The 26,243-nt window shown below is 41.3% G+C and overlaps 1 protein-coding gene across 2 annotated transcripts in view; it reads right to left on the bottom strand.

The window, feature by feature from the left end:
* Positions 1-26,243, bottom strand: part of cpn1 (carboxypeptidase N, polypeptide 1) — a 188,453-nt gene that overhangs the window by 56,417 nt on the left and 105,793 nt on the right. For both annotated transcript variants that reach the window (XM_064923556.1, XM_064923554.1), the window contains exons 4-5: positions 23,862-24,038; positions 23,677-23,788 (exon numbers count right to left, since the gene is read on the bottom strand). In XM_064923556.1, coding sequence (XP_064779628.1) covers positions 23,677-23,788; positions 23,862-24,038 — 289 coding nt within the window. The remainder of the gene's footprint in view (positions 1-23,676; positions 23,789-23,861; positions 24,039-26,243) is intronic.

Genomic DNA, 26,243 nt, shown 5'->3' with positions numbered 1-26,243 from the left:
GAGAGAGAGAAACGCTGGGCCAATTGTGTGCCGCCCATAAAGCCCCAAAAATAGCCCAGCTAATATCCATAACGACGCTGTTCAACATAACCGTGTGTGTTTGAAAGAGGCTTTTCCAGTAAGCAACCATTTGTTTATCTTCATTTGACAACTTTGCTCCAATATTTCTGCAACTCAGTGATATTTATTCCGATAGTAATTTGTTATGGATCCATAACTATATAAACATCGGCATTTTGAAAGAGTATATTTGTCATTATTTTATTAGCGAAAGCATAAAGAGGCTGATGAAGAAATACAGTACTGTACCGTATATGCTTTTACATTTGGATAATAAAACATTTTGAAGATATACGCCACCTGCATTTGTTTATTAGGCTTTAGCAGAACAGCATAACGGTCCGGACGGCCCTTGCTGTGCCCGGGGAGCAGTTGGTCAAGTTCTGTTGTCAGAAGAGGAATGGAAATGTCAGGGTGAACCGACAACCTGATGAACTCGCCAGGTATGTTGACTCTGCCTGTCGGATGTGGAGTTCCAGAGCTCACAGGTGTGCCTGGAATGGATTGTGACTCCATCTCATTCCTCGCCCTCGTCAACGCGTCATTCACCACCTGTCTCTCCACCAATGCTGCCTGGCTCTGGACCAATGCATCAGCTGTCGCCTGTATCTCTGCCCTCTGATTATGTTTCTCTTTCTGCTGGTCTGCCTTTAATGACTCAATCTCAGTCTTCAAAGTTTGAATCTGATCCATGTGCACCTTCATCAGATGAGCAGAAAGGTACCACCCTGAGCCCCCTTCGATTACAGTAGTCTATGATAGAAATGGTAGATCAATTAAAAACTTCTTAGGAATCAAATCCCTTTAGCAGGATTAATTTGACAACATCCGGTGAAATGGCAGAGCGTCAATTTCAAATTAAATAACTATAAATATTGAACTTTCATGAAATCACAAGTGTAATACATAAAAATAAAGCTTAACTTCTTGTTAATCCAGCCACCATGTCAGATTTCAAAAAGGCTTTACGGCGGGAGGTGCGATACGAAAGTCAGAAATAACAATACAATTCATGCCTTACCTTTGAAGATCTTCTTCTGTTGGCATTCCAATATGTCCCTGAAACATCACAGTTGGTCCTTTTGTTTGATAGATTACTTCGTTATATCCCCAAGATATCCATTTATTTGGCGCGTTTGATTCAGAAAATACACTGGTTCCAACTCGCCCAACATGACTACAAAGTATCTAATAAGTTACCTGTAAACTTGGTCCAAACATTTCAAACAACTTTCCTAATCCAACTTTAGGTATTTTAAAACGTAAATAATCAATCCAATTTAAGACGGAATATACTGTGTTCAATTGCGGATAAAATGAAAGTGGAGCGAGTTCCAGGATGCGTGCACCAAACAGAAAAGTACACTTGGCTTGAAACTCAGAAAGGAAAGGGTTGCTTCTTCATTCCTCAAAGGACAAACATAAACCAATTTCTAAAGACTGTTGACATCTAGTGGAAGCCATAGGAACTACAACCAAGTGCCTCATAAATCTAGTTCCCCATAGAAAACCAATTGAAAACACAGTGATCTCAAAAATAATTTTTTCTGGAAGCTTTGTCCTCGGGGTTTCGCCTGCCAAATATGTTCTGTTATACTCATAGACATGATTTAAACAGTTTTAGAAATGTTAGTGTGGTTGCTATCGAAATCTACCAATTATATGCATATAATGGGCCTGAGGATGCACATCCTGGGCCTGAGAAACAGGTAATTTACTTTGGGCACACTTTCATTCTGGACGTGAAAATACTAGACCAAAGAGGATTTATTAAGAATGAAAAGTGACTCCAACACACAAATGCTGCATACACATTTATTTAATCTATCAAAACTAACCGCTTTCTTGGCAAACATGCATTTTCCAGCCCTTTGTCCACTGATCTCCACAGATCGTTGTTGGCATGTTTGTATGCTCTGCAAAAACGTCCACATTTTTTAGTAAACAATCATTTATAAAAATATAGATTTTTATTTAACCTTTATTTAATTATTGATTTTATTACACAGTATGCATACACATTGATAGGCTATATACATTTTTTTTAAAGAAATGCACTGAAACCAAAATACCTTTTAATTTGGTGATCTCTCAGCTCCAACTAATTTTCAAGTCCTCTCGTGGTTACGGTTCTAACCCTGGTACGGGTAGCACCATAGAAAGAATCTGGCTTTATGAAAACAACGTCCATTCTGTCTGTTCTCTTTGGTCGCAATGTCATTTTTTGCAGGTGGGGGGGTTCACTTTCTAAAATCCTGTTTTCAAAATCCCACCAGCTGTCCATCACTGCTGTAAATAAAAACACAGCATCTTGTTTACATTCTTTATTGTAACCAGAATGTCACAAATAATTTGTATCTAGTTTTTGTAAGGTTTCCAATTACTTTTAGAGTTTGGGATTTACAAATGTGCTTTTCATGTAATTTTCATTAAATCCAGTTCGGATTTAAGTTGAACATATGAGTAAAGTCTTTAATGAGAGGCCTAATGCTTTAATATTTAATATCTGCCCCCCCCCCCCCCCCAAATTCATATCTAAGTGGCATTTTTCACACCATTATTAGTTACATTGTTTTAGTTTGAACGGCGGACTGGTTATAAGAACAGCGGGAACGCTTTCTTAGTCAGTGCCATTATTAGCGCAATGCCACTTAAAGTGTTGCTTTGTGCTACCCAGTGGGTCAGGGTGGGGGTCCACCCCCCTCACCCTTCCTCCTCCTCCCTTCCCCATGGGCTAGGTCCGTCATTTGTGCATGCCTCTGCAACCCATCCCGTGCCCCCAGCCCTCGTGCATTGAACCTCGCACGCCCACCACTGTTTCAGTGGATACAGCTGGAGAACTGCAAGGCAATCCCATTGTGCCCCATCGGGAGCCATGACCAAAATATATTGTCCTGCTAACAACATGATTAATAATTTAGCTGTGAGAATGTCCAAGGGGCTTTTATATAATTCTAAATTAATAATAATAATAATAGCTTTGTTTAAAAAACATAACAATATTTTGGAGATGATTTATTTTTCAAATTATGTAAAATGAGTGAGAAAAAGGCCATTCTTGAACATGGGGTGAGATATTGTTTCTAATTTGTAAATAAAGCCAGTTTGTTGTTTTGAATGATTTATTTCTGTTTTTAGAGGGAGAAAAACCAAAAACCATCTCATCGGTCTCTCAGTCAAGGACAGCACAAGTATTGAACCAGCATCTGTAGCAACACAGCTTGCACTGGTATGCAGTGTCTTTGACCACTGTGCCACTCTGGCACTGTACAACATGACTGGGCGGGAGTGGGCTACAGTACAACAGTATGAGAAAAGTAGCCCTAACAAAAATAAAATAATAAAAACCTTAGTCTAACAACAGTTTTAGTAATTAGTCCTGAAGTCTTGCACAGTTATCAGTTTCTATTTAGGTTTATGTTGCCCATTCATTGTCAGTGAGAGACACAGTAGGACCCAAAAGCATAATCAGTCATAACCCCTTGCGCTGGTCTGGAGCAATGAAGTAGTGACGCAGGATAGCGGTCTAAACCACAAATGTCCTCAGCATAATCTCAAAACTTCTAGTGGATCAACCAATGTATAGGTAACCTAGTCAAATAATTAACATCCAATCATATTAATCGTTACTCTCTCACGGGAATTTCACGAACAGTCCGTATATACAGTGCCTTGCGAAAGTATTCGGCCCCCTTGAACTTTGCGACCTTTTGCCACATTTCAGGCATCAAACATAAAGATATAAAACTGTATTTTTTTGTGAAGAATCAACAATAAGTGGGACACAATCATGAAGTGGAACGACATTTATTGGATATTTCAAACTTTTTTAACAAATCAAAAACTGAAAAATTGGGCGTGCAAAATTATTCAGACCCTTTACTTTCAGTGCAGCAAACTCTCTCCAGAAGTTATACAGTTTTATATCTTTATGTTTGAAGCCTGAAATGTGGCAAAAGGTCGCAAAGTTCAAGGGGGCCGAATACTTTCGCAAGGCACTGTAGCCAAATGTAACTGCTGCTCATGCCGTTTGCTCGAGAATTGATAAATGGTTAAAAAAGTAAGGCCCGTGTGCATAGACACATATCAGCTCTACTGGTAGTACTGATACTACCATCAGTACTACACCTGCACCTACCAACGACACAAGTTGTTCTGCTTCCACGAGCACATCCAAAATTAGCATAAGAAACTAATTTGTTGTTAGCCCAACTGGCATGGACACTAACCGTTGTGAATCTGATGCAGCCGAAGAGCTACTGCCTCCTTACCCGTGAAAACACCAAACAGGGAACGTTGGACCATCGAATAGGAGCAAATATGATGAGAACTACATTGATTTGGGGTTCACTTATACTGGGAGTAGTGCCTTTCCTCACAACTCGATGAAACCTTCAATCTTGCGCAGACATTTAGAAACAAAACATGCCAATTTGATTATTTTTTTTGAGCGAGAATTAAGACGACTTCGAGTAGTAAGACATGTATGAAAGCAACAGATACCATTAACAATAAGGGGCTAGACGCGTCTTATATGGTGAACTATTCTTCCTGCTGCTGCGGATATGGCAGGGACAATGCTAGGGGAAAAGTCCCAAAAAACTATACAGACAATGACTTCATCAAACAACACTGTTTCACGACGCATCAGTGACATGGCAGGAGATGTTTGGAAACAATTACTGTTTTGCATACAAGCCAGTGAATTCTGCGTGTTACAGTTGGATGAGGCAACAGACTTGGCAGGCCTCGCACAGCTCCTGGTATATGACAGTTACTTTTATGGGGGGTCAATTAAGGAATATCTTCTGCACACCACTGGAAACCAGGACAACAGGAGAGGATATTTTTAAAGTACTGGACAGCTTTGTGACATCAAATGGTCTTTGGTGGTCAAGATGTGTTGATAACAGTATTGATGGTGCAAAAGCCATGACAGGGATACATAGTGGCGTGGTAATGCATGTGCAACAGTGCCCTATGCAATGATATGGGCATGTAACTATTTTACAACATACAGAAGTGCACTGGTTATCAAGGGGCAAAGTATTGACATGTTTTTTTTAAATTGAGAGACAAGATTTAAGTATTATTTAGTGACCATAATTTTTACTTGTTTGACCACTTGCATGATGCCTAGTTTCTGGGTGATGTTCTTTCTCGCCTGAATGATCTGAATCTAGGATTACAAGGACACTCCGCAACTACATTCAATATACGGGACATAATTGAGTCTATGATTAAGAAGTTGGAGCTCTTCTCTGTCTGCATTAACAAGGACAACACACAGGTCTTTCCATCATTGTATGATTTTTTTGTGTGCAAATGAATTCAAGCTTACAGACAATGTCAAATGTGATATAGCGAAGCACCTGAGTGAGTTGGGTGTGCAATTACGCAGGTACTTTCCCAAAACGGATGACTGATGTATCCATATACCTATGTGAGATTTGATTATCGACCCTCACTAGCATTAAAAACTAAATACAGGCACAGACTGTGTGTGGAAAAATGTAACACTCTCTCCAATACAACCGAACATTGCAGAGTTATGTGCATCATTTCAAGCACCCACACTTTCAAGCATCATTAACATGTGGTGAGTTTTTCACAATTTTCGATGAACAAATAAGGTTTTATATGTAAGATGCACATTTATTGATTAATATTATAATTTGTGCCCTGGTCCTATAAGAGCTCTTTGTCACTTCCCACAAGCCGGGTTGTGACAAAAACTACCACTCATTCTTATGTTTAATAAATGTATTGTATAGTGTGTGTGTGGCAGGCTTTACAATGATGGCAGAAAACAACATTTGAGAGTGCGCTGACCCTGGGGCTTACAGGGGGTGCACAGCTAGAAGTTGAATGATTGAAGGGGTACAGGTCTATAAAAACTTTGGGAACCACTGCAGTCTTGGGGGTGCATTCAAAGTGTGAACATCTTACTGCTGAAATACTGTAAGATGTTCAACAGGAGTTGTAGCAATGAGACAAGATAGTAGCTACTAAACAATTGGATACCCCGAAAATTGGGGAGAAAAAGGGGTAAAAAAGAGCAACTGATTACCATAAGTAACATATATCAACAAATTATCTCTCAGCTCCCAAGCCCAGATAATGAATGTTAATACATCAAAATAGATAATGCTATACCTTTCTCTTGTGCGAAAACTTGTATTAATCTATCACCACCAATCTCCATGGAGAATTTGATCCAATTTGGAAACTCTTCCTCTTGAACCTCCTCGGGGCTTTATTGCAGACCTTCAATAATGAGAGGTAAGACAAATGTTAGTGATATGAGAAGTCTTGAGTGTCCCAGGGAAGCATGACTCTCAGCTTCTACATGGGGGGGGGGGGCAACAAAATCTAATCTCACTTAAGGTGACACTGCTCCTGTCTCATGTGGAAATACACTTTAATGGAAGTTGTCACAAAATAATGAGTTTGAGTTTGTCTGTTGTTCCTATTTGTACTGTAATGCACGGTAAACATTGGAATATTTGATAAAACATTCAGACTATATTTAGTCAGCAAAACAGGCATTTTAAAATTCAAACAAATTGAGTAATCAAAGTAATAACTGACACATTAATTATCAAAATAGTTGTTAGTTGCAGCTCTAAAAACAGTACTCAAAACACATTTGTAAAAGCTTTTGCTTCATTTGCCTGAATAGTGTAGGCTCACAAGAATAATAAATTAGGGCAGCAGCAGTGGTGGAAGCCTCTACAGTCGTACCATGTTGCCCTTCTCGACCTGCCACCATGACAAGTAACCTAAATACCTGTGGAAAACACTGGTCGGGATGGGTGGCAAAGCAAGCTGAATGTTGAAAATCTTGGAGACCCTTTAAGCTGTCCAGTAAATAAGTATCCCAAAAGACTGATTATTAAAAACACCCTTTTGCATACAGTTTGTAAGTGAGCAAAATGTTCCTCAGAGTGAATATCGGTTAACAAAACTGGTGGGTTTTCCAGAGTCAAAATTGCTCATAATTAAGTGTTGATCGACGACTGTAACAATCACAATGTACCTCTCACCTTTCTCGTCATTCTTGTCAGGGTCCTTGAGCTCCATGCAATGCAGTCCTCTGTAATATCAAGTGTAGCCCTGCAACAAAGAAATTAACACTTCAGATCAATAGTATATGACGATAGAAACCCACATTTCTTTTCATAAATTAAACCCACAGTTGGCCCCAGACTCAACCCATTGAGACTCATATTTTGGTACACAACTTTAACTTCCCCTTAAACCACATTCTCTTCAGCCTGGAGAGACCTGTTCGCCATACCTTGCTCCACTTCTGTACTAACCTATGCCACGGAACACTAACTAACATGTAGCAGAGAGCCCCTCACTCACCAGTACCTTGTGTATGATTGTTATGCTTACTTTTGGGGGAGGGGGGGGGGGGTGACTGAAAGAGCATGGACTTTCTGTGGGTGACAGCTATTAACAAACCAAGGTGGTCAAAATTATGTTTTTTATTTTTTCCTTGGCAGGTATACAACTAGCTTAACTATTTAATAATCAATGAAGCATGCCATTTCAGTGTAAACACCAAAAAAGTTATGGATTTGTGACAGAGATTTGAAGCCCCTGATTGTGAACCACTTTCTAAAAGTGTCATTATCGAAAACAATGTGTCAAATTCATTAACCTACCGATTAAGAAATGTTACCCGAACCGTAAGTGAAACCTGAGAAGGGCTAAACATTGAATCCTTCCGGATGCCTCCTCTTGTTTCGACAAATTCTGCAAGGAAACATGCACATTTGACTCACACAGCTGTGTTAGAGACTGACACTAAGTGATAATTTAAACATTGGCTAAGTAATTCTATTACATTCAATTCCATTCTACTATGATTATCAATTAACCTTTTCAGTAGCAGTTGGAATACATCCACATTGTTGGAAATAGAAGAACAAAAGCTTTCCAGACAGACATGAAACATCTTGAGTGGTAGGCTGCAGGCCAAAAAGGTAGACTTGAAGGGTGTGCGTCTCCGAAGCTCTTCACTTGCTCTACATGGGCTTGCAGTCCAGTGCCCAGAGTTGGAATGCAACCGGAACACAGAGGAGCATGTGCCCTTGTAGAGAGACTGGAAATACAATCTCTCGAGTAGCACACACACAATTATGAAGGGCACTGGCTACTGGAAAGCTTAGATAATTCTCTTCAATGCATGTTCATAGCCACATTTTTAGAAATGTTCCAGCTGGTGAAATAATATATGGGTCACCATCAGAGGAGGCTGGTAGAAGGAGCAATAGGAGGAGAGGTTCATAGTAATGGCTGGAATGAAATAAATGGAATGGTATTAGACATATGGAAACCACATCTTTGACTCTGTTCCATTTATGTACATGCCTAGAAGAGTATATGCCTAGAACCTATGAGACTAGCTCAATAAGCTATGTACCATTTATATATTAAACAATTTCTTACAGTACAGTACTCCTCATTTCAAACTTTCCCAAAGTTCTCTAGGCCAATCAATATCAGTTGTAACATTAACTTACCATATGTATCCATCTTTGCACGTATGCCTCACAGATTTCTTGAGCAGGCCTTTCTTCTGGAGGTATTTGATAACCTTTCTTTTTTTTTTTTTTTTTTGCTGACAATATATCACTTAGCACACGAGCCATGTTCAATTCAAAATCCTTGGGTCAGGTAAAAACAGTATTTGATTTGGACGCGCACTTTAAGAGTTTAAATTTGTATCCAGCTGGAAATTGTAGAAATTGTTGTGAAATACCCACGTGCAGGAAGTTGTAGTAATGTTACTCAGCAAAATAAAATTCACACTTGTTCTCATGTTGTTGAAAGACAAAAGCACAGTGACAGTCAACGTTGACCGAGGACAACCGAGGTAAACAAATAGTAATATTTGTAGTTCAAACATTGAATTGAAATCAGGGGCTCCCGTGTGGCGCAGCAGTCTAAGGCACCTTATTTCAGTGCTTGAGGTGTCACTACAGACACCCTGGTTTGAATCCAGGCTGTATCACAACCACCTGTGATTGGGAGTCCCATAGGGCAGTGCACAATTGTCCCAGCGTTGTCCAGGTTTGGCCAGTGTAGGCCGTCATTGTAAATAAGAATTTGTTCTTAATTGACTTGCCTGCTTAAGTAAAAATGTGTTTCATGTGACATCTCAGTGCATGTGGCATCTCTTGCTCTCGGTCCCAGTCTGTCATTAGCAACATTGCTACCTAGACACTGTAGCTAGCTAGCGAACTAATGTTAGCTAAGGACTAAGTGGACATAGCTTGTATTTAGCTGGTTTATACAAACAGTAGCTAGCTAGTTGTATTTTGTGAATTATACTATATTCACTTGCTTTATTATCTAGCTAATAATGTAACAGATACAAAAGGCATGTTAATCGTTGTCATAGCAGGATAAGCCAGTTTGTACAACTGTCAGCTCACTTTTTTATGGCTACCTAACTACAGTATGTAGCTAGCTAATTACATTATAATATCATTAGCTAGGAACCTGGCTATAGCTTGGCAATGTATAGCCATTTGCCATGTTAAGCCTGGCTATAGCTTGGCCATGTGCTTCATATAATAGTCTGGATCTAATGTAATGTCCTTTATAGGCAAATGTAAAGTAACTAGTCTGTGCAGTGGCCTAGTTAGCTAGCTAGCAAGCAACCTCAGTTAATAAGCTAACTAAGGTTAATGTTACTAGCTAGGCTAGTTTACTGCCCGTGTGGTGCTGGCTAGCTAAGCTTAGCCAAACCATATGCTGGTAGTTACTGTTTGCTAGACAAGCTGGTTGCTTTAGCTTGCTAGCTAGTTGTATGCCATAGCTCTAGCCTGCTCATTAGAAGTTGTTACCAACATTGTATTTACTTAAGTGATATACCAATTTCCACATAATAACCTAAGATGACCAAAATGATATACAATGTCTACATATTACATAGGAGCTATTACTGTATATCTTTAATTACGTATGCATTCCTACAGTTAAACCTGATGTATTAATATAATTGGCCTTAGAATTATTATGTAGTGTTGTACCATAGCTAGAATGAATACCTGCAATTTCATAAAAGTACAGTTTAGTACCTATTTAGATGAGTTTGTTAGACCCGTAGGGATTCTGCAAACCATGTTTGAATGTCCCACACATTTATAATGCATTCCTTTTGGAGTGCATGACACATTTTCCAATGGTCCTTCTGTTTACATTGAAAATGTGTTCTTTGTTCATTCATAGAATGTCAGGTAAAAGGATTTACAAACAATGCAAGAAGATGGCTTCGTCAGGAGAGGATGATGCCATAACCGAAGTGGTACTTGTCGAGATCCCTTAGCAAGAGATACAGGAACCAACTGTGGTTGCTGTAGATTATGTAAGTAGTCGGTAAGTATTGCTTGATTCATCATAATTTTTGGTTCCAGTGGAAACAAAAATACAATTAGTTTTGGAAAAAAGTTTATTATCTGACCGACCAAAGCACCAGACTGTTGGCTAATTGATACTGTTTATGTGACGAGTCTGTAATATTGACACTGCAGAGTGGTAGCTAGTAGGTAGAACCTTTTATAAGCTTCAGTTCATATTTCAGTTCAGAAGTGCAGCAACAACACATTGATCAGAGAGGGTGGTGGGAGCCTCGCCCAATGCAAATACTTACCCTTTTTCACACCAATAACCAGGGTTTTACCCTGTATATTTCAAGTGGGTTTAACCCGTGTCAGACCCATTCCTACTAAATCTAACGACACAGGTAATAAGCATGCAGGGCCGTTCATGGAAAATAGCTGTTCAGCACACAGGTAGTGCTGTTGCGCTTGGACATTACTGACTACGGATCAGTGAACACAGACCGACCCATACATACTAATGCCTCACCCATGTTTTACACCCATGTTATTACAGTAGGTAGGCTCTAAATCGATCTTGATTATTTGTGTTTTCAAAATTGCGGAGGAAAGAATGGTCATCTGACCTGTTTTTGTGTATCACAGATCTGTGCTTCAGCCATGCTATAAACTATAAAAAGTTGCTTGGGGATCCCTGCTGTAACCAATCATCTGTTGGCTGACATGAGCCTGAATGTTCTCTTTGTTTCTCCCTTTACTGTAGGACAAGGTGGTCAGACTCTCTCCCTAGGACCAAGTCCTGCCTCCTCTGTCATTAAGTTTATTTGCATTGTTTAATGGAATCTTTAAAGTTTTGTTTTAAAGTAAGGGACAGAGAACTTTCACCTTTAGGACAAGAGGGTCAGACTCCCTCCCTAGGACAACCAAGTCCTGCCTCATCTGTTGGTCAGTGTGTTTGTATTGTTTAATGACATCTTTAAACAATTGTTCTGAATACCTTATAACGTTGTGACGAATGCCCTCAAGTCCCTCTGACCATACAACTGAAAATATGAAAATTGAGATGTTGAACATGAAGATCAAGATGGTGCCTTTGGCTAACATTAGCATGAATATTTCTCTTTATTTCTGCCTTTACTGTAGGACAAGTGAGTCAGACTCTCTCCCTAGGACCAAGTCCTGCCTCCTCTGTCGGTAAGTTTATTTGCATTGTTTAATGGCATTTTTTTAATTATGTAAGGGACTGAGAACTTTCACATACAATAACATTGATAGTAATTAAGAGGACAATAATGATGATAGCTACAAGTTTGACTCTAGACCTGTGTCTAAAACTTACTAGGTGTTAAATCATTCCTCTGACCTTGGTTCCTCAGACAGGGTTTAAGAAGTCTTTCGTAAGTTTCTTGGTTTTGTTCTCAACAAATTAGGCAAATGTGACGGCTTGATTCGGTCTTATGTAGCAAAATTTGAAATTGTGTTTTTTACATTGGATAAAAGTAGAGACTATAAAAGGATAAAAGTAGATAAAAGGATAAAATTAGAAAAATAGTATAGCATACACTACAGTTGATTAAAAATCGGAAAGTAATTCTGCTTTGAAAGTTAATAAACTTGTAAGCTCACTTTGAAAAAAGTGCCTTGAATATTTGGTACACTTACTAGGGAGAGCTCCTCTTTGTCTACACCCATTCAACATTGTTCACAGGCTCTTAAGCTCATTTACAGCAGTCAAGCGCTCAAGCTTACTGGCTAATGTTGGCTAGCTACTTCCAAACACAAATGAGAGAACAGCTCACTCTGACCCGTTTACTCACCCTAGCAGAGCAAGTTAGGCTGTTTTTATGTTATCCAGAGCATTGCCAACATTTAATGACACCGGCCATATTCAATGGGTATGGAGCATTTGTAAATTTGTCAGTTATTCTGCGCTCTGTACACTCAGACGAGAGTGCTCTGAAATTGGAATAGATAGCCAGAGCGAATTTACCAGCTACGTCTATCAACAGTTGTCACAGGGAAATCATTAACATTATATTGAAATGGTTACTTGCATAGTAAAGTCTAGCTAGCTAAACAATGCACCATAATCCCAACTCATGACGTTACTACACTGCATGAATCTGCAGGTAGCTAACCAACCAGGTTCAATGTTAGCTAGCTAACATTAGGCTTTAACTAGCAAAGCAAATGGCTCTGAGATACGAATAATATTACTACATAGATCATACCCATAACATTAGCTAGCGAGCCAGCCAGCCAGCTAACGTTAGCTAACAGTAAAATAAAAAAATAATGCTCACCACCTGATAAAACCCTATCAAAGCTTAGAAAAAATAAATTTGAATCATATTAACTTGAAATGAAAACGACTTTGACAAAATTAGGAATGTGTAGTATATGAAAATGTGGCTAGCTAGACTGTCTTACCTGTATACATGGATGTACGCTTCTACCTCTCTGTCACGGATGCCATGGTTGCCCTTTGTTTGAAGATGTAATCCGGAGACAGATGTTTTTTTTCTTAACTATCCTTAACTATCATACTCTAATTTCACTGATTTCAATACTCGGTCCTCTTGAAAGTGGAGATTAATACTTATCAAATCATAATAAAATCAAATGTTATTTGTCATACGCCCCAAACACAACAGGTGTTGTGGAATGCTTACAGTGGAATGCTTACTTACAAGTCCTTAACCAACAATGCAGTTTTATGAAAAATAAGTGTTAAGTAAAAAATTAATTTAAAACTTCCTCGATATAGGGGGCGCTCTTTTAATTTTTTGGATAAAAAGACGTTCCCGTTTTAAACAAGATATTTTGTCACGAAAAGATGCTCGACTATGCATATAATTGACAGCTTTGGAAAGAAAACACTCTGACGTTTCCAAAACTGCAAAGATATTATCTGTGAGTGCCACAGAACTGTTTCATCTTGAAACCAAGATGAAATTTCAAACAGGAAATGGCCCAGATTTTGAAGGCGCTGTGTTCCAATGTCTCCTTATATGGCTGTGAATGTGCCAGGAATGAGCCTACACTTTCTGTCGTTTCCCCAAGGTGTCTGCAGCATTGTGACGTATTTGTAGGCATATCATTGGAAGATGAGACTGACCATAAGAGACTACATTTACCAGGTGCCCGCTTGGTGTCCTCCGTCGAAATTATTGCGTAATCTCCAGCTGCGTGCATTTTCCATTTGCTTCAGAGGAGAAACCCAACTGCCACGAATGATTTATCATCGAATAGATATGTGAAAAATACCTTGAGGATTGATTCTAAACAACGTTTGCCATATTTCTGTCGATATTATGGAGTTAATTTGGAAAAAAGTTTGGCGTTGTAATGACTGACTTTTCAGGGTGTTTTCTTAGCCAAACGTGATGAACAAAACGGAGCGATTTCTCCTACACAAATAATATTTTTGGAAAAACTGAACATTTACTATCTAACTGAGAGTCTCCTCATTGAAAACATCTGAAGTTCTTCAAAGGTAAATGATTTTATTTGAATGCTTTTCTTGTTTTTGTGAAAATGTTGCCTGCTGAATGCTAGGCTTAATGCTATGCTAGCTATCAATACTCTTACACAAATGCTTGTGTAGCTATGGTTGAAAAGCATATTTTGAAAATCTGAGATTACAGTGTTGTTAACAAAAGGCTAAGCTTGTGAGTGAATATATTTCTTTAATTTCATTTGCGATTTTCATGAATAGTTGAAGTTGCGTTATGCTAATGAGCTTGAGGCTATGATTACGGTCCCGGATACGGGATTGCTCGACGCAAGAAGTTAAAATAAATAAAAGAGCAGCAGTAAAATAATAAAACCAAGGCTATATAGAGGGGGTACCCATACAGAGTCCAAATGCGGGGTGCACCGGTTAGTCGGGGTAATTGAGGTAATATGTTCATGTAGGTAGAGTTAAAGTGACTATGCATAGATAGTAAACAGAGAATAGCAGCAGAGTAAAGGAGGGAGGGGTCAATGTATATAGTCTGTTCAGGAGTCTTATGGCTTGGGGGTAGAAGCTGTTAATGTCTTATGGATCTAGACTTGGCGCTCCGGTGCCACTTGCCTTGGCTGGAGTTTTCTTAGGGCCTTTAAAAAATATATATTTCACCTTCATTTGACCAGGTCGGTCAGTTGAGAACCAGTTATAATTTACATCTACGACCTGGCCAAGATAAAGCAAAGCAGTGCGACAAAAACAACAGAGTTACACCTAAACAAATGTACAGTCAATAACACAAAATATATATATTTTTTTCTATTGATGTATAGTGTTCTTTTAATAAGAAAAACTATACATGAACAAACTACAAAACAATAAATGTGGAAACCAGAACCCGAAACCAGTCCCGTGTTGTACAAACACTGACACAGGAGACAATCACCCACAAAACCCAACAGGCTACCTAAATATGGTTCCCAATCAGAGACAATGACTAACACCTGCCTCTGATTGAGAACCATATCAGGCCAAACACAGGAACAGACAAACTAGACACACAACATAGAATGCCCACTCAGATCACACCCTGACCAAACAAAACATAGAAACATACAAAGCAAACTATGGTCAGGGTGTGACAATACCCCCCCCCCCCAAGGTGCGGACTCTGGCCGCAAAACCTGAACCTATTGGGGAGGGTCTGGGTGGGCATCTGTCCGCGGTGGCCCCCACTTCACCATAGTCTTAGTCCGCCACATTGTCCGCTTCCGGGGCCTCCTAACCAGGACGACCCTTCTAAATGACCCCACTGGACAGAGGGGCAGCTCCGTGCAGACTGGCAGCTCTGGCTGCTCAGCGCAGACTGGCGGCTCTGGCTGCTCCGCGCAGACTGGCGGCTCTGGCAGCGCTGGAGAGGGGGGAGACACCGGCAGCGCTGGAGAGGAGGAGGGCTCCGGCAGGCAAACAGGCGAAGCACACTGTAGGCCTGGTGCGTGGTGCTGGCACTGGGCCGAGGACACACACAGGAAGCCTGGTACGGGGAGCTGCCACTGGAGGGCTGGTGCGTGGATGTGGTACCGGATAGACCGGACCGTTCAGGCGCACTGGAGCTCTTGAGCACAGAGCCTGCCCAACCTTACCTGGTTGAATGTTCCCGGTCGCCCTGCCAGAGCGGCGAGGTGGAATAGCCCGCACTGGGCTATGCAGGCGAACCGGAGACACCATGCGCAAGGCTGGTGCCATGTAAGCCGGCCCAAGGAGACGCACTGGAGACTAGATGCGTAGAGCCGGCTTCATGACACTTGGCTCGATGCCCACTCTAGCCCGGCCGATACGAGGAGCTGGTATATACCGCACCGGGCTATGCACCCGCACTGGAGACACCGTGCTCTCCACAGCTTAACACGGTGCCTGCCTGGTCTTTCTAGCCCCCCGGTAAGCATAGGAAGTTGGTGCAGGTCTCCTACCTGGCTTCGCCATACTCCCTGTGTGCCACCCCCCAAGAAATTTTTGGGGCTGAGTTTCAGGCTTCCATCCGCTTCGCTGTGCTGCCTCCTCATACCCAGCGCCTCTCCGCCTTCTCCGCCTCCAGCTCTTCTTTGGGGCGGCGATATTCTCCTGGCTGTGCCCAGGGTCCTTTCCCATCCAAGATTTCCTCCCATGTCCAGAAATCTGGATTTCGCTGCTCCTGCTTCCGCTGCCTGTCACCACGCCACTTGGTCCTGTTGTGGTGGGTGTTTCTGTAACGGGATTCTTCTGTTGAAGGAGAGGAGGACTAATACGCAGCGTGGTTGAAGTTCTTGGTTTTTTAATAAGAAAAACTATACATGAACAAACTACAAAACAATAAATGTGGAAACCCGAAACCAGTCCCGTGTGGTACAAACACTGACACAGGAGACAATCACCCACAAAACCAAACACCAAACAGGCTACCTAAATATGGTTCCCAATCAGAGACAATGACTAACACCTGCCTCTGATTGAGAACCATATCAGGCCAAACGCAGAAACAGACAAACTAGATACACAACATAGAAACAAAACATAGAAACATACAAAGCAAACTATGGTCAGGGTGTGACATTAACATTAACCTCTCTGGCCCACCCGGGACGCAACCGCACCCCCTGCCAACGATAAATGCAAATGCACTACACCAAATGCTAATAGCACTCATTAAAACTCAAACGTTCATTAAAACTCACATGCAGGGTACTCAATTCAAGCTACACTCGTTGTGAATCTAGCCAACGAGTCAGATTTGTAAAATGCTTTTCGGCGAAAGCATGAGAAGCTATTATCTGATAGCAGGCAACACCCCGAAATACCAGAAGGGGACGTAAACAAAGGAATTAGCGTAGCCGGCGCTACACAAAACGCAGAAATAAAATATAAAACATTCATTACCTTTGACAAGATTCTTTGTTGGCACTCCGATATGTCCCATAAACATCACAATTGGGTCTTTTTTTTCGATTAAATCGGTCCTTGTATACCCAAAATGTCCATTTATGAAGACCGTCAGATCCAGGAAAAACACAGTTTTTAAACGCAACGTTATTTTTTAAAATTAAAAAAGTTGCCTATTAACTTTGACGAAACACTTCAAACTACTTCTGTAATCCAACTTTAGGTATTAGTAAACGTTAATAAACGATCAAATTGATCACGGAGCGATCTGTATTCAATAGGCACAAGTTTGGGAAACGTATCCAACTTTTCCGGTTCCATTGTTCACAGCTGTGAACTTGACAACCGGATGTGGCTATTACTCAGATGGCCAAGGATTTAGTTGAATCGAAATCACAACACTGGCGACATCGTGTGGAAGCTATAGGAACTGTATTCTCACCTTTAAGTATTTTTCCTTCCAATCGACAATACATAGACTGGGGGATTGATTTTTTCCCCGTCGATTTAGTCACCAGGTTTTCTGGCGATTTTGACCACGGAACTCGTTCTGTTATAGTCACAGACACCATTGAACCAGTTCTAGAAACTTCAGAGTGTTTTCTATGCACACATACTAATCATATGCATATACTATATTCCTGGCATGAGTAGCAGGACGTTGAAATGTTGCGCGATTTTTAACAGAATGTTGAAAAAAGTAGCCTGATCTCTATGAGGTTTTAATACTGGATTGATATATGTACTGATGATGATGTGCAAGTAGAGATACTGGGGTGCAAAAGGGTACGTAATAATATGGGGATGAGGTAGTCAGTTGGGTGTGCTATTTACAGACTGGCTGTGTCAGGCTTTGGGGATGACTAGTGGAATATACCTGCTGGAGCGGGTGCTACGGATGGGTGTTGTTATGGTGACCAGTGAGCTGAGATAAGGTGGGGCTTTACCTAGCAAAGACTTATAGATGACCTGGAGCCAGTGGGCTTGGCAACGGATATGAAGTGAAGGCCAGCCAACGAAAGCATACAGGTCGCAGTGGTGGGTAACCTTCCTCTGACGCCGTCTGGTATAAGAGGTCCTGGATGGCAGGAAGCTTGGCCCCAGTGATGTACTGTGCCGTACGTACTACCCTCTTTGGTGCCTTGCTGTCGGAGGCCTAGCAGTTGCCATACCAGGTAGCGATGCAACCATGCTCTCGATGGTGCAGCTATAGAGCTTTTTGAGAATCTGAGGACTCATGCCAAATCTTTTCACTCTCTTGAGGGGGAATAGGCTTTGTTGTGCCCTCTTCACGACTGTCTTGGTGTGTTTGGACCATGATAGTTTGTTGGTGATGTGGACACCAAGGAACTTGAAGTTCTAAACCTGTTCCAATACAGCCCCGTGGATGAGAATGGGCGTGTGCTCAGTCCTCCTTTTCCTGTAGTCCACAACCATCTCCTTTGTCTTGATGAGTTGTATACGGCCTTAAGAAACAAGATTAATGAAATGAATAACTTGCTAGTAAGAGATGACGTTCATATTCCTGAAACTCACTTAGACCAGTTGTTCCCAAACATTTTATAATCCCGTACCCCTTCAAACATTCAACATCCAGCTGCGTAACCCCTCTAGCAGCAGGGTCTGCTCACTTTCAAATGTTTTTTGTTGTTGCCATCATTGTATTCCTGCCACACACTATACGATACATTTATTAAACATAAGAATGAGTGTGAATTGTCACAACCCAGCTCATGAGAAGTGACAAAGGGCTCTTATAGGACCAGGTCACAAATAATAAAAAAATATCAATAATTTAGCTCTTTCTTTAACCATTTTACATATAAAACCTTATTCACAATTTTCGATGAACAAATAACTCACCACAGGTTAATGAGAAGGGTGTGCTTTAAAGGATGCATATAACTCTCCAATGTTGTATTGGAGAGAGTTAGTCTTAAATAATTTTCCACACACAGTCCGTCAATGTATTTAGTTTTTATTGCTAGTGAGGACCGAGAATCCACTCTCACATACTGTAAATATGTGGTTTCAAACGGCATCAGTGTCTTAACAGAGTGATTTGCCAAGGCAAGATACTCTGAGCGCAGCCCAATCCAGAAATCTGGCAGTGGCTTCTGATTAAATTAAATTTTCACAGAACCGCTTGTTGCAATTTCAATTAGGCTCTCTTGTTCAGATATTGTCCCGCACATTGAATATACAGTGGCTTGCGAAAGTATGATCTTCCTATTTTGTTGCCTTACAACCTGCTATTAAAATACATTTGGGGGGGGTTTGCTTCATTTGATTTACACAACATCCCTACCACTTTGAAGATGCAAAATATGTTTTATTGGGAAACAAACAATGAAATAAAACAATGAAAACGTGTGTGCATAACTATTCACCCCCCCAAATTCAATACTTTGTAGAGACGCCTTTTGCAACAATCACAGCTGCAAGTCTCTTGGAAAATGTCTCTATAAGCTTGGCACATCTAGCCACTGAGATTCTTGCCCAGTCTTCAAGGCCAAACTGCTCAAGGTCCTTCAAGTTGGATGGGTTCCGCTGGTGTAAAGCAATCTTTAAGTCATACCACAGATTCTCATTGGATTGAGGTCTGGACTTTGACTAGGCCATTTCAAGACATGTACATGTTTCCCCTTAAACAGCTGGAGTGTTGCTTTAGCAGTATGCTTAGGGTCATTGTCCTGCTGGAAGGTGAACCTCCATCCCAGTCTCAAATCTCTGGAAGACAAACAGGTTTCCCTCAAGAATATCTCTGTATTTAGCTCCATCCATCATTCCATCAATTCTGACCAGTTTCCCAGTCCCTGTCATTAAACAAGAGCCTCTCGGTGGATGCTGCAGTGTACCCAAGTGGCATCGGGAGCAACTGCTTGCACACGGGTTACCACTCCACTATTACTCCCTGGCATGGCTTTTGCACCAATATTACAGATACCAACACATCTTGACCACCAAAGTCCAGTTGATGTCACAAAGCTGTCCAGTACTTTAAAAATATCCTCTCCTGTTGTCCTGGTTTCCAGTGTTTTGCAGAAGAGGATGTCTCCCTTAATTGACCCCCCAAAAACGTAATGAACATATACCAGGAGCTGTGCCAGGCCTGCCAAGTCTGTTGACTCTTCCAGCTGTTACACATAGAATTCACTGGCTTGTATGCGAAGCAGTAATTGTTTCAAAACATCTCCTGCCATGTCACTGATGCGTAGTGAAACAGTGTTGTTTGATGAAGGCATTGTCTGTACAGTTTGTTGGGTCTTTTCCCCTAGCATTGTCCCAGCCATATCCGCGGCAGCAGGAATAATTAAATCCTCCACAATAACCTGAGGCTTGCCTGTCCAAGCCACTTGGTAGTTCAGCATATAAGACGCTTCTAGACCCTTCTTATTAATGGTATCGGTTGCTTTTATACATGTTTTACTACTCGAAAGTCATCTTAATTCTCGCTCAAAAAACTTCTGTGGCTTATTTTTCAAAATGGCATGTTTTGTTTCTAAATGTCTGCACAGGAGTGAAGGTTTCATTGAGTTGTGAGATAGTTATTTTGCACATATAACACACTGTGGGTGAGGAAAGGCACTACTCCCAATATAAGTGAACCCCAAATCAATGTAGTTCTCATCATATTTGTACCTCTTCGATTGTCCAACGTCCTTGTCTGTTGTTCGGTGCTTTTCCAGGTAAGGGGGCAGTTGCTCTTCGGGTGCATCAGATTCACAAGTGCTTTGAAATCCTGGTCATGGCTCACATCAACACCATCATCCGGGAAACCCTAGACCCACAATTTGCATACCAACCCAACAGATCCACAGATTATGCAATCTCAATCTGTCACACCCTGACCATAGTTTGCTTTGTATGTTCTATGTTTTGTTTGATCAGGGTGTGATCTGAGTGGGCATTCTATGTTGGATGTCTTGTTTGTCTGTTTCTGTGTTTGGGCCTGATATGGTTCTCAATCAGAGGCAGGTGTTAGTCATTGTCTCTGATTGGTAGCCATATATTGGTAGCCTGTTTTGTGTTGGGTTTTGTGGATGATTGTTCCTGTCTTTGTGTTTGTTACACCAGATAGGGCTGTTTTCGTTTTTTCACGTTTCTTGTTTTTGTATTTTGTTCTATTTTCATCTTTATTAAAGACGTATTGAAATAACCACGCTGCGTTTTGGTCCGCCTCTCCTTCAACAGAAGAAAGCCGTGACAGAATCACCCACAACAACAGGACCAAGCGGCGTGGTGACAGGCAGCGGAAGCAGGAGCAGCGCAAGGAGGAATGGACATGGGATGATGTATTGGACGGCAAGGGTTGCTACACATGGGAGGAGATCCTGGCGGAAAAGGATCGCCTTCCATGGGAATAGGTGGAGGCTGCTAGGAGAGCAGAGGCAGCCGGAGAGAGGAGCCGGCAATATGAGGGAACACGGCTGGCAAGGAAGCCCGAGAGGCAGCCCCAAAAATGTCTTGGGTGGGGGCACACAGGAAGTATGGCGAAGCCAGGTAGGAGACCTGCGCCAACTTCCTGTGCTTACCGGAGGGCGAGAGAGACAGGGCAGGCACCGTGTTATGCGGTGGAGCGCACGGTGTCCCCGGTGCGGGTGCATAGCCCGGTGCGGTACATACCAGCTCCGCGTATCGGCCGGGCTAGAGTGAGCATCGAGCCAAGTGCCATGAAGCCGGCTCTACGCACCTGGTCTCCAGTGCGTCCAGTGCGTTACATGGCACCAGCCTTGCGCACAGTGTCCCCGGTTCGCCCGCATAGCCCAGTGCGGGTAATTCCACCTCGCCGCACTGGCAGGGCGATCGGGAGCATTCAACCAGGTAAGGTTGGGCAGGCTCTGTGCTCAAGAGCTCCAGTGCGCCTGCACGGTCCGGTCTATCCGGTACCACCTCCACACATCAGCCATCTGGTGGCAGCTCCCTGAGGTGCGTGTCCTCGACCCAGTACCACCATTGCCGGCACAACGCACCAGGCCTACAGTTTGCCCCTCAGCCCAGAGGCGCCGCCGGAGCCTTCCAGCTCTCCGGCGCCATCAGAGTCTTCCGTCTGCCAGGAGCCGCCCCTCAGCCCCGAGCCGCCCCTCAGTCCCGAGCCGCCCCTCAGTCCAGTGGGTTCATTTAGAAGGGTCGCCGTGGTAAGGAGGCCACGGAAGCGGACAATGGGGCGGACTAAGACTATGGTGAAGTGGGGGCCACGTCCAGCACCAGAGCCGCCACCGCTCTAAAGATGTATCGAAATAACCACGCTGCGTTTTGGTCCGCCTCTCCTTCAACAGAAGAAAGCCGTGACACAATCACACTCCACACTGCCTTTTCCCACCTGGACAAAAGGAAAACCTACAGATTAAGTCAGAAGTTTACATACACCTTAGCCATATAAATTTAAACTAAGTTACACAATTCCTGACATTTAATCATTGTAAAAATTCCCCGTCCTAGGTCAGTTGGGATCACCACTTTATTTTAAGAATGTGAAATGTCAGAATAATTGTAGAGAGAATGATTCATTGCAGCTTTTATTTCTTTCATCACATTCCCAGTGGGTCAGAAGTTTACATACACTCAATTAGTATTTGGCAGCATTGCCTTTAAATGGTTTAAAGGACTCGTTTTACTGTGGATATAGACACTTTTGTACCTGTTTCTTCCAGCATCTTCACAAGGTCCTTTGCTGTTGTTATGGGATTGATTTGCACTTTTCTCACCAAAGTATGTTCATCTCTAGGAGACAGAACGCGTCTCCTTCCTGAGCGTTATGACAGTTGCATGGTCCCATGGTGTTTATACTTACGTACTATTGTTTGTACAGATGAACGTGGTACCTTCAGGCGTTTGGAAATTGCTCCCAATGATGAACCAGACTTGTGGAGGTCTACCAATTTTTTCTGAGGTCTTGGCTGATTTCTTTTAACTTTCCCAAGATGTCAAGCATGGAGACACTGAGTTTGAAGGTAGGCCTTGACATACATCCACAGGTACACCTCCAATTGACTCAAATGATGTCAATTAGCCTATCAGAAGCTTCTAAAGCCATGACGTCATTGTGAGGTCAGAGCTTTCGGATCAACCCTATTTATTGGCCAGAGAGTCCGGTGTGCGCTCTGAACGCGAAACGTTCTGAATTTACGGACAATCTGACAGCACAGTTGCTGTCACCAACGCTCTGGATAACATAACAGCCTAACCAGCTCTGCTAGGGCGAGTAATATTTAGTGAGCTGTTCTCTCTCAAATGTCTGGAAGTAACTGGCAAGTTAGTACAGCATGCTTGGATCAACCCTTAAAGAGATGGGTGGGGCTAAGGCTTAAGAGGGTGTGAACAATGCTGAATGGACGTAGACAAAGAAGGGCTCTTCAATACTATTACCAAAACATTGAAAGACTTTTGTCAAAGCGAATTTACAAGTTGATCAACTTTAAAGCAGAATTACTTTCCCATTGTTTCCTCAAATGCAGTGTATGATATACCATTTTGTAGCTCTGAGTCTTTCATTTTATCCCATGTAAAAAAGAACTTAAAAGTTGCTACAAAAGACCGAATTCAAGTTGTGAGTCACAAATATACATTGTTTGAAGCACACTTTTACCCATCTCAGTCATAAATGACAGCTCCAATATACCCCCCATTGTGAACAAGAGGCTTGTAGAATCATGATTGTTTCAAGTATTTAGATAATCATTCACCGGTAGGAGGTGGTCCTGCATGCTCTCGGCATTACTGAATCTAAAGAACGAAATGAGTCAAAAGATCCTAACATCCCATCACTAAAAGCCAGTAACTTTATGATCGGACGTTATCAATGTACCAGCAACCGTCATTTTTCATACTTTGGTCATCACACTTTGATCTGGGTTTATCCAAATATCAATGCAGGACCTTTAAACTCACCTTTAGACAGAGAATACCAACTGGCTCCATTGGTGATCCCTTCATCAAAAAAATCTCCACAGTTCCATCCCTTATGCATCCAACTGTGGGCATACGAATACGTCCTGGCCAACTGTAAGTACACAAAGCCACATGTTTCAACATGTGCTATAATCTGACTGAGCTTTTTTTTAATGCACCTGTACCTTTTTGAATATCTTGTCATCTGGGGTTGTGGCGTATGTAGTCTTGCCTCTGATTCGGGGGTCTCTTGACTTGTCAAAGGGGTAGTTGGCCACCACTGCCCCACCATGCAGGTTAGCAGACAGAACAAAGTTATAGTTCTGCATCCACTTTATCACTGCCAGTGTCTCCAGTTCAACCTGTAGGAGGCCAATGAGAGAGTATAATTTAAAAAAAAAAGTATACTGAGCTTGTATCAGACAATTTAACACTCAGCACTCAAACAAGGTATTGAAAAAACACTTGGTTAGGGTAAGATTATTTTCTTTTTAGTTGTATTTACTTTATTAGAAGGTGTGCTTGCTGAAATCAAGAGCAAATTTAGAAATTGTTCATAGTTATTATTATTATTCAATTTCCTCTGGAAACTGTAGAGCCAAAACCGTAAAACTAACTAAAAGCTCTAAAACGTCTAGATTGCCACTGGTCAATGTGCTTGAAAAATAACGTTTTTGCTAGTACTTATACTTTTCACACTAAAACCATAATGCATTAATCCCAATGAATTTCAAAGGCCATAGAGTTGAATGGTAAACATGTCCACTGTACTTATACTTCAACCCCTTAAGCTAGAAACATCATTCAAACTTTACAATGTGCAGACCCGTCTGGAATAGGCTGTTTGTATACAGCTTTTTGATACCATTTATATATTTTTTGAACTTTAACCATTTTAAATTAGCATTTCAAAGCCAATTTTGTATTTGCCACTGCTTTTGAAGCATTTCAGCTACAAACACCAACACAATGTGAACATTTGCAGACTGACTCAACTTCAATAGCCTTTCAAAAGATTGTTGATACTATTTGTACTATTTAAACATCAACCATTTTACATTTTCATAAAAGCTCCATGGTCTTCAAAGGAAAACTTTAAAGGAGAGGTTTGCTTTTTTAACCACCTATAGGTGATGTCCACGCCCCTGTGGAAATCTAATTAGCATAATAAAACAATCCACATCAAAATCGGTCAGTTTAAGGCGTTCTAAAATTCTAAATCGAATAGCTAAATGATCCTTGGTAAGACCATCTTAAAACAATTAAATATGTTAGCTTAGTAGAACCCAAAGAGTCTAGCCGAGCTGGTGAGCTGCCTGCTGTCTGACAAAAATCACTATTTCAGAAGTTCTTCAAAGTAGATAAGTCATACTTTTAAGACTGCTAACAGCTATCAATCAATTAGATGTATTGTCAGGTAGAGATACCTAAGCACCTGTTCTTTAGCTCTCTCGTGTCTCTATCACTTTTCCTGTCCGTGTATCTGCCAGCCCCACAGGCTTGCCCAGGTAAGAACCAACAAGAATAGGTAATTGTAGTTAATTACCACGTTTGCTGCGCTTAAAGGGTGACTGCACTTTCTGATTTGGCCTCATTTCATATTTGCTAGTGGCCATGATCGAATTCAAACGTGAGTTGGTTTTGGAGAGTGGTTCAATGTGGGTGTCTCTTGTGTGTGTTTGCAGGTGGAAAGAGTTAGCCAAATTATTTCGAGACTTAGCTTCAGCCAGCTGGTGTGCGACCGTGGAGATATTGGTTTGACTTTGGATATCCTATCTCTGGGGCTAGTTAGGGATTGTCAATAAATTACACAATGTAAATGAGACAATATTTTCATGTTGCACACCTTTTAGTTTTTCCATTGAATGCTTTCAATATTTGTACGGGAATTTTTAGGTCAATTAAATTTGGAGCTATTGAAATTTTAACATAATTAACCGTTAGTCTTAACTAGCCCAAAGTCAATCAAATTTACCACGGGCATTATCGTTGGGGCGTGTGCAGCTGCACTCTGAATTGATGATTACTTGTGAATTCCAGATGTAGGCATGTGGGAAGGATTGAAACAAACCCAACCTTCATTTACATTGTGATGCAGTAATAACACAGGTCTCACTAAATTCTGTTTTGGATGAGACTGACATGACCAAAGTTATCCTATTTACACTTTGTAGTAAATTTTGAAGGTAGAACAAATGTTTTGTCACAGATATTGATGAGGCTGTTTTCTAAATGAGAAGTTGTTTTTTAGGGGCAGTTGCTCTTTAACTATGGTGAGTTGCACGACATGTCCTAGAGAGAAATCTCTAAAGAAATGGAAAATTGAGCTTACATAAAAAACAAAATGTAATTCAAATAAGTGAACCAACATCGGTCAATTAGTTATTTAAAAAACAAAAATAAACTTTTGCTTAATTACACAGCACGACTGAGAGATTTTTTTAAAGAAAATTATTTTTTGGAGCATTTGTTCATGTTTTTTCAGAGCCCCCATACTACACAACAAGGATGAGGAAAACAAATCACTGATATAAAAAAACAAGTAAAATCGCAAGTTTTTGTTTTTT

Source organism: Oncorhynchus masou, chromosome 18, assembly GCF_036934945.1.
Source record: "Oncorhynchus masou masou isolate Uvic2021 chromosome 18, UVic_Omas_1.1, whole genome shotgun sequence".
Taxonomy (NCBI): Eukaryota; Metazoa; Chordata; class Actinopteri; order Salmoniformes; family Salmonidae; genus Oncorhynchus; species Oncorhynchus masou.
This window is presented reverse-complemented; position numbering and strand designations above follow the sequence as displayed.